Source organism: Notothenia coriiceps, unplaced genomic scaffold (genome assembly GCF_000735185.1).
Source record: "Notothenia coriiceps isolate Sejong01 unplaced genomic scaffold, NC01 NC01_scaffold00000339, whole genome shotgun sequence".
Classification (NCBI taxonomy): domain Eukaryota; kingdom Metazoa; phylum Chordata; class Actinopteri; order Perciformes; family Nototheniidae; genus Notothenia; species Notothenia coriiceps.
The window spans coordinates 12,404,742-12,414,366 of record NW_011333040.1 but is presented as its reverse complement, the minus strand read 5'-3'; the positions used below and the strand labels follow the sequence as shown (position 1 = coordinate 12,414,366).

The 9,625-nt window shown below is 38.2% G+C and overlaps 1 protein-coding gene across 1 annotated transcript; it reads left to right on the top strand.

Moving 5' to 3' along the window:
• Positions 1 to 5,808: 5,808 nt before the first annotated feature.
• LOC104946105 (mucin-5AC-like) lies at positions 5,809 to 9,289 on the top strand. Its single transcript, XM_010771869.1, has 5 exons — positions 5,809 to 5,956; positions 7,445 to 8,239; positions 8,343 to 8,396; positions 8,491 to 8,569; positions 8,664 to 9,289. The coding sequence occupies exons 1-5, from the start codon at positions 5,890 to 5,892 to the stop codon at positions 8,830 to 8,832; spliced, it is 1,164 nt and encodes a 387-aa protein (XP_010770171.1). The 5' UTR covers positions 5,809 to 5,889; the 3' UTR covers positions 8,833 to 9,289.
• Positions 9,290 to 9,625: the final 336 nt, after the last annotated feature.

The window sequence follows — 9,625 nt, the reverse complement described above, 5'->3', positions numbered from 1 at the left end:
CACCAACACCATTTAAACGCAATGTAAATAATAACAAATTAGAAGGAAAAAAAGATTTAAAAAATACTGATTTCAGTATTCTGAGGCTCTGAGCCCCATTTATTTTCCTCACGGACGGCCAAAAAAGTCTGGCATTATACGATTTAAAATGAAAACAATAATTGTGGCTTGATATTGAGTAAGAAAATGTTTTTATGAACCACACAGCTGCCGGTCTTCCAAGACCCGACCGGACAAAAAGACGTGCTGCAGGCACGAAACACACTACCAATAGAAATACATTGCTTTTAAATAAATCGTTCTGTGTGACACGAAAAAAAGGGGGAAATCGTGTTGGTGAACACGAATCAATACTGTAGATTAAATGTCGTGACTATAACACGAAATGCCGTGAGACTGGGTTGGTATGTTATACCTTTCAAAATAACTGTGAAATAAACATCAATAAAGCAAATAATTGTTGAGTATGGAATACAAGGATAACTCCAATTTTGAGTAGCTCTAAATATATTTATACAAAGTTCAGCAGACCTTTAGCGAAAACAACATACAGTAGATGTACTTTACAGCCAAACAACATCCCAATAAAAAACAGGTTATTCTGTTACAGCGCACTAAATCCACCTTGGTGTCAAGCTCATGCAGAAATCAAATACATTCAAGCTGTATGTGTCTATGGTCATAGAAATATGCACTTCATCTGCAAAACCCAAATATGTGAGCAAATCATAAATGCTGCATAGATGATGATGATGAGGATGCGTATTTCATAAGAATTCCTGCCTCTAGTCTTAACATGCTATCTGTTGGTAAGAAATATCTCTATCTGGAATGATTTCTACAGCCACGCCTCCTAAATGCTTTGCTTTCGGTTGAAAATAATGCAAGTCTTTTAGCGTATGGGAAACAGTAACCGTGAGAACTTTGGGAAAGTTTCCATTTCTGGCCAATCTTTAGACTAGCAGATGAGGGTCTTTCCCTCATCACAGAGCTCCTTAGAGTAGGGTTCAAGGGACATTAAATTATTCAACTGAAATGATGGCACAAACACAAACAATTGTGTCGAAAATAAGTTGAACAGGCCCAAAATCTTTAACACTACTACTATCATTGTGAGGCCTTCGATGAATTGCTCCGTGTGATGGAAACTTCTGAAGCAATGGAGACTCAGAGAGACACAAGGAGAGCAGGAACTTTGATGGCAAACACTTATGGTTTATTTGGAAGTTCGGCCGGAGAATTCACAAGACGTGCTGTGTCACGAGTTGACACAGCGGTGGCCAAACCAATTCTGAAGATCTATACCCCAGACCCATGTATTTAGCTAGTTCTGAGAGAAGAATCAACATTGTGCATAACAAGATAAACCATAACACCTCTACCAGGTGACGCCAACAGGCAGGAATAGGGAGACAAAACACTGAGAGCACAGCCTGTGCAGTATACAAACTGATAAACTGGGTCAAAGCTAAGGACATTTTTTCCCCAACACAGTATGTACATTTGCTGATTTAATGCTTTCTTGAACTCTTTTCTAGACAACTGTTGATTTTGGCACAAATATGCGATAGTTATCCGTGGCTATCACTCGCCCTGTTTGCTCCCCTGGTAGAGCAGGTGACTCATGCAAAGCCAAGACCTTACCACCCATTTCCCTTTTTCCCATCTGCATTAGCACTGTCAATAAAAGCCCGGAGCCATCATTAAGTTGACATTTTTATTAGAAAATGACAACGATTACATAGAATGGCATGAGAATGATCTGGAGACATCGAACAAAGCCAAAAAAAAACGATGACATATAAAGTATCGAAGATCAGAGTTATGTAACACATGCATGGTACCACATTTTTTAATTGATACATTTGAAGCTGAAATGTTCTCCTGTTCTGCAGATTTAGTCGTGTAGTTGGTCTGTATGCAAAAAGGTGTTCCTTCAATTTATTTAGGGTCATCCCAGGTATCATACTCTCTGAAACCTGTAGGGCATAATTAAGCTAACACTGAAAAAAGGAGTGGCTCCTTTTGAACTAGCTGCCTGCTTTCATGTTTTGCCATGACAGGTTTTGTCAGTGATGTCACAAACTATTGTGTGAAATCCAGCAAAGTCAGATAAGGCCATGAGATAAATTAGTTTAGCTCTCCTCTAGTCAACGACACACACACATAGACAGTGTCTCAAACTGATTTCAATTCAAAACGTGATGAATTTATTTTCAAAGCTAGCAAAATGGACATTCTACATAAATTCAGGGTCCCTAAATTCAAATGATCCACTTTTGTCAAAACAGTGGCTTGCGAAGCAGGAAAATAAACTACCACATAATAGCCTGCCAGCAGCATGGCTAACAAAGGTAAATTCCATAAGATCATCCTGATGGCAGAAATAAAATGAAAAGAAATAAGTTGTGCAACAGGTATTATGACTTTGAATGAGAACCGTGAAGGATGTAAACTGAATTACAGCATGTTACACAGGTCTTCCCTTTTTCTAGAACATCTTTGTACAACGCTGCTTATCTAATGTTATACACACTTTACATTAAAATTCCGACAGTTGCGGATAATTTCATTTTTATTTGTTCATTTTTTATATAGTTTTTAGCATTATGTCATTATTTTGTACGTTCTGGACATTGCTTTGCAGATCTTTAATGTCCAGGGTCCCAGCATTCATTTAGTTTCTTAAAGAAAGGTTGCAGGGCAGAGGAAAAGCATCTCCTCTCTATTTGTGTAACTGATGTGTAACAATGCACACTAATGTTGCAATTAAATTGATTATGTTTTTATTGGGGAGTACTTTGTAATTTATAAACCCTTTTGATCTCCACCTCCCCTGAATGTATCAATTAAGCTCTATGATTGTATGTTTCCTAGCCTGATGTTTGAACTGTGCCAACAAATAAAGACTAATCACTACAGTGCCTTGAAATAAAATGATGTATTTAAACAGAGAACTGATTACATTATATTTAATTCAGTTGACGCCTTGATCCGAAGCATTTTACAATAACCAATATCATCTTCTTCCCTCGAGGAGACAATTTAAAATCCCTTGATTTAAACTCAACATGCTGAACATTTATTTTACACATCAGTCTATCCTGATGCTTAAACCAAAATCAGTGAGATGCAAAATGAGACCTTAATCTAGAGGAAATAATGTTTGTAATTGTCGTGACTAATAAGGTCAGAATTGGAATGTCGTCTAGCAACAACTGTTGTAAGGCGCTGATGAACGCTGCTATTATGTGTTTGTTATGAATCTGCTACAGAAATGTGCAAAAGCGGATATTTGTCCATGGTAGAATGGAGTGATAAAGGCTGACTAGTTTCTCAAATAATGGTGGTAATATATGTGAGAGCAGCAGAGAGAGTGAGCTGGGGTTTTGAAGAAAGGAACAATGGTGGCTGCCATGAAACATGATATAACAGGTGAGGGGTTGGGGGGGGGCTTTACAATGGCTGCTAATTGGCCAACACATGCCCAGTGGACTTGCCCTGTGTTCTGCTGCTTTGAACTGCATCTGATTGTACAGGAACACAGAAGGAAAAACATTATTTTTTCAGAGTTTGAAAATCTGGGACTACTGGGATAGATGTGCATGTTTGTTTTTTTTGCACATTTTCCTCATTTGTGCAGCATATGGTCAAATGAGCTCATGTTCATAGGATATTTTTGAAATGTATCTCACCTTTTTTCAAAAATATTCAAAAGCACTTTCTGAAGATAAACCTTTGTTGAGTCGTTGGGTTCATAGATTTGCATCAAAGAAAAATGAAAAAGGTTTTATCAAAGTGAAATGCTGCTCCGAGTCTACATTTTTTTGTTAATGTTTTGTAATTCCAAGATACTGATTCACCATAATGTAAGTTGAAAACCCATTGAAGCTTTTTAGGATAATGAAACATAGCTTTCATAAATCTCAGCCTTTTCCCTAAACTACCTATACATGTATTGTCCCAGGAGCCTGACTAGAATATCCTTTAAAAGGCAATATTCTATATATTCTATAAGGGTTAATCACATTAGGTTTTTCCTTTTCTGACCTATATGGAAATAATTTGACAACAATCTTTTTTTTTCATCAAAAGTTACTTTGACCTTCCCACATTTTGCCTCATATGGTGGCAATATTTTCACAATATAACATGTTATGACCTCGAGAACAAACACACTCACAGGAGGAAGCACTGTGAGAATAAATGTAATACCAAAATCTGACTATTGCACGCTGTTGAATGTGTTTAAGCCTTGAGGTTCTTCCTGTTATGAATCATCACTTGTGTATTGTAACCTTTCATTCTAAACAGTAACGGAAATTGGCCTTTTGTGGGTGTAGAGTGCAAGACTGGACAAGTTTTCACCCACATGCTGAGTAATTCACGACTGTTGATTCACGATTCATGATCGTTACAGAGAGACCGGGGCTAATGCCCTGCTGTGACACACCCATTTTCCTCAGATGCCAAAAACCACAACAGTCATTGTAAACAATATGCACTGCCTACAGGGAGATGAGAATGAGGCTACTGACCTGAGTTTGTGTCAAAATCATCCTGGTGAATTATATAATTGCCTGTGAGAAGGTTGAATCTAGGCCAAAAATGAAGGCTCTTGTTTTGCTGAAACTCATTCCCGTAACCTGGGAAATGTGAAAGGTATTGATAATTAAAAACTGATATGGAAGTGTGTGTTGTTGTTTGTCTCCATAACCACACATCATTAATCATGTCTTTAATTAAGGGGTTCATCCAAGTTATTTCCCCAACTGTCACCCATTGTTTTCAATACTTCAATGAATGCTGTGGTGTGTGCAGTTTTACTATGTTGCGCATAATCAAACTGTTGGTTAAACTTAATTTACTCGCACATCAATTCCCTGCTGCATTTACATATTTATTTTATATGTAAACCCTGTACACCCTATCCAAAGAACTACAATAAGCTTTGCTTAGTTTTTATCCTCGGTACCTTTAATTGTACTTTACGACCAGGTGATTACTTGATCACATTTACCATCATTTTAACTACATTTAACTTCTATAAAAACTGCTAGTTGAGTGAATATGGAACAAAAAGACTGTGAAAATTATGCAAGAAATTCAATTCCTTACATAATCAGGTTAGCTGTCTCCCTCAGGGTGTTTTGTTTCTTTTTCAATTGTTTATCCTCTGTTTGTATATCTTGTACATTTGCATGTTTGTTGTTCACGTAGATAGAATTTGTATTACTGTAAGCTTACATACACTTATTTTTAATCCACTTTTGTAATTTCACCAGTATGTCTTTGTTGGAGTCTGGTTACCGACAACATGTATCTAAGGAAACTAGAATAACATCAGTAACATGGTTTTTCTGGTGCTTCTCTTTTTTATTTCTGCTGATGTGGTTTGTTTTATGGCATCTATAAAGTGCATTAGATTTAGCCTCATCAGTGGTGTTTGTTTCCTTATTATTTAGTTTTTTTTGGAATTTAAGGGGGTGAATGTGATCATTCAGCCAAGTTTCTTAAGTAACTGACAATGTTCCTGATGTGTATCATCTTCCAGTAAAAATGATCTGGAAACAGAATAACTTCCCGAAAAACTGGATATATTATGTTTTCCTCAGTATTTGTTTGTTATGCCAAAGGAAGAGGATAAACACAAAGCGTGAGAATGTCTGAGGAAGAGGGTGTGTTCACAGGTGTGCCAGCCCTTCTGCGTACGTGTGTGTCTGTGTGTCGTCATTGCCCCATTGTTTCACTGACGTGACACCTACCCGCTTGTGTATAAAAGCAAGCACATGATTCATCTGCTTCATAATCAGTTCAGTGTGCCAAATACCTTTTCGTCTCTCCGACAGTTAACTTCAGCCCATTGCTTTGTCACAGGTTTCTATTAAGATGAGGAATCTTCTTGTGGGGGTTTTTCTCGGACTTCTTGCTGTTGTCCACTCAACACCTGTCCATAGTAAGTGAAAGTCTTTTTTTCTTTTAATAACAAATACCTAAGCAAACACTTTCTATTCTAGCTTAGCATGTGTTTGTTTTTATTTGGTAATTAAATGTTTCTTTATATAATTACATTTTTACATTATAAAATCCTAATACAGGTCCATTTAATTCTGCTTTAATCCGAATAGGAGTTAGTCAACGGTAGTCAGTACAATTATGTTGAAAAAACAGACACCTTTCCACCTCAGGACTCATGCAGGTTTTGCAGACACAGGAATTTCTCTATGCTGTACCGACCTCTAAAATTTCAATAATTCCCATCGTGTCCTTTTTATTACCCTGTGAGTCAGCACTCCCCTCCTTACCCAAGATGCTCTTTATGTTTCAGGTCTTTCTGTAAGAATTCCAGAGTAGTATTTCATTATGGGTGCACAGGTTTCCCTGGCATCTCCAGATTACACACAGGGATCTTTGTCAAATGTGCTGAGCCCCTCCAGAAGGTGCATTAAAGCGTGTGTCTGGAGTAAGGTGAAACCAAAGATCAGCTAAGAGCTGTTACGCAAGTTTGGGCATCCGGTAACCTCATAGGGAACACTAGTGCCGAACGTGATGGGGCAGAAATGGAGAGTGGAGATATTTGATTCAATTCTCAGGCTTTATTTGTAATGTATTTCAGTTCACTTGTCTTTTCGCTTTATTGAGATTTTTCAGATTTGTGCTCGAGTGTAAATACACAGATACACTGTACTACTGAAGGTCAAGGATCATCAATGTCATACTTTTTTAGTATCAACAGTTAAAGTACTTGCTCTCAAGAAGAATGGTACCTTTAACTTATAATAGTATATTATATTGCAACTTTAGTATCAATGTGTAAGTAGTTTAAACACAAATATTTCAAAAACACTGGTTTATTATGTTATTACAGTATGTATTGCATTTAAACGTTCATTGTATACTTAGTAAGATGTAGCTATAGCTCTCAGGGAGTAAAACACCCAATAGTTGTTATGTAGTGAAGTGAAGTAGAAGAATACAATGGAATTACTCAATCAAAGAACAACCTGCAAACAGTAGATAAGTACATGCTAAGTGCTAACTGATTATAGTGTGAAATATCTAAAAATCCAGACTAGTAACAAGCAAAAACTTCAATGTAGCAAAGTGCCTAATTTGTTTTCCTTTGTGTCACAAAACTCTGGGATTGGCTTCCTTCAGACAAAACTGGGTGTGTCAAGCGTGGTAGGCTCTTGTGAAACTGATGCTTTGATGAGGCTTCCTTTCTATTGTAAACTCTCTGATAGATGATTAGTCACAGAGGTTAATCATTACTGCCTCCAAGCAAAAAACACAAAACAAGTTTATACAAGAATTTGGGGCATAAGCCCTGTGTGACAATGTTTGTAAGGTATCAAAAAGGCTTGGTAACTTTCCTTTCCACTCATGTCAGGGCTGGTAAACACTCAAGCTGAACAGTGGATTTTTCTGTCTCTCTTTGTCCTAGCTACGACTCAGATCCCAGTCATAGCTGAAAATGAAGTTATCAGAGAGGCTTTGACGGACGGATACCTCGTCGAACAGTCTTTACTCCCAACATTGACAACTGAATCGCCCAAAAGAAACACTACCGTTCAGCAGATAACTGACAACACTCAGGAAAGTGCTAAAGGGGAGTCCATGGATCCAATATCTACATCCACCATCTTGCCAGAGGACACTCAAGAAAACATTTCAGATTTAACCACTACCCCAAACCCTCAGCTTAGCTTTACCTCTTCAGAAGAGCCAAATGAAGCCGAGCCAGGCGTCACGGCCACCCACATCACAGTCCCTCAAACTACTGACCTTACGATTGCCTTCGACATTGCCTTCCGGTCCACCCTGAGTTCTGAATCAGGCTCTGGAGATGGAGATGGAGAGATGTTTACCCAGCAGCCTACTACAACCTCCAGTATGACGTCAGGCTCTGGAGATGGAGAGATGTTTACCCAGTACCCGACTACAACCCCCAGTATGATGTCAGGCTCTGGAGATGGAGATGGGGAGATGTTTACCCAATACCCTACTACAACCTCCAGTACGACCTCAGGCTCTGGAGATGGAGATGGAGAGATGTTTACCCAGGACCTTACTACAACCAGTTCACGATCAACCAGCATGGCTGATTTTATCGCACCAAGAATGTTTGCAGGAAGCGAAGGATCAGGTGAAGGATCAGGATCAGATATTGAGAACAGCAGTATAGTGCTAATCAATGAGACACCTTCGAAGCAAGAACCTTTGAGAAATAGCGAAAATAGTAAGTATTCAAAACCTGCCTCAATAGCTATGCCTACAATCATGAACATTGTGTTTTATTGATTGCCAACGAAAAATATAAAACCTGTTTTTTCTGTTCTTAGGTCAGATAGGCCGCCTGGACGATCCTGCCTCTAACATAGGACACAGCACACCAGGTAATTTTTGAAAAAATTGTAAACCAGATTTGTTTATGATCAAACTCTGCCATAGTCAGTCCCTGTCCTAACTTCTTATCTCCCATATCTCCAGGTTGGATCATTATCGTTGGTTTTATTGTGGGCCTTGCAGCGTTGATAGTGCTATTTGTTGCCATCGCTACCAGAGACAAGTAAGGCTTTGAAAAAGGACAAATATGGCTATATATTTTTTGTTATAACTGGTTAAGCCTAGAAAAACATTCTTATTGTTCCTTATTTGTGCAGGTGGAATGCACCAAACCAGGCATCCGAGACCAAGAGTAGCTCCTCCAACCAGCAGAGGGAGATAGAGATGAAGACGTTCCTGCACAAAGACAATCCCAGGGAGAATGGAACGGCGGGAGAGTACACGGTCATCCCCCTGGAGGAGCTTCCAGAACCTTCCTCACACTGAGGTTCTGACACAGACTCTCCGGAGGCTTCAGACTCATCACAGAAACACAAGTCAGAGTTTGAAACAGAACGCTTTGATCAGAGCAACGAAAGGGCTGTGGAGCACAAACGGTTCCTATGAACTTCTCAGCTCTGATCCTAGTCTGAACCCGAAACATAATGTGGCTTTCCCTGTCAACTTTCATAAACTCTCATTTACTTTTAAACTACAGCAATATTCATGTTGATGCTTTTATTGCCATTGTATTATCCGGAAAGAAATACTGTTGGATGTTTTATTGTTTGTTTTTTGTATGTTTTTTTAACTGGCAATGATTCTGTGAAAATCTCTTTTTTGCAATAAAATTATTTGTGTTGTGGATTGTAACTTATTTTAAGCTGTTGTGTTGTTTCCCCAACCTTTATTAAAAAACCTCTGATTCTTGAACAGTGCCCGACCCACTGACTCAGACAACCTACAGAGCACTCCATCTGTCGTTATTGCATGTTCATATGATGAATTACACCACATTTTATTTGAGAAATAAACACAACCAAATCTTATCATCAATAAACATTTATTTGTTTCCATTAATATTTACACACAGGTATTAAAACATTTACACACTTTCAGTCCATTTGCCAGACAAATATTGTTTGTGCTACATTCAATCCTGCTCATTCTAATTTACAAGACATGTTGCATCACAATAAATGTCAGACACAAGGGAAATATTGGATACATTCTTGGACCGAAATGTGCACCAAATCATAAAGGAAGATAGAAAATATATGCTTTGTTTTGTAACGATTGA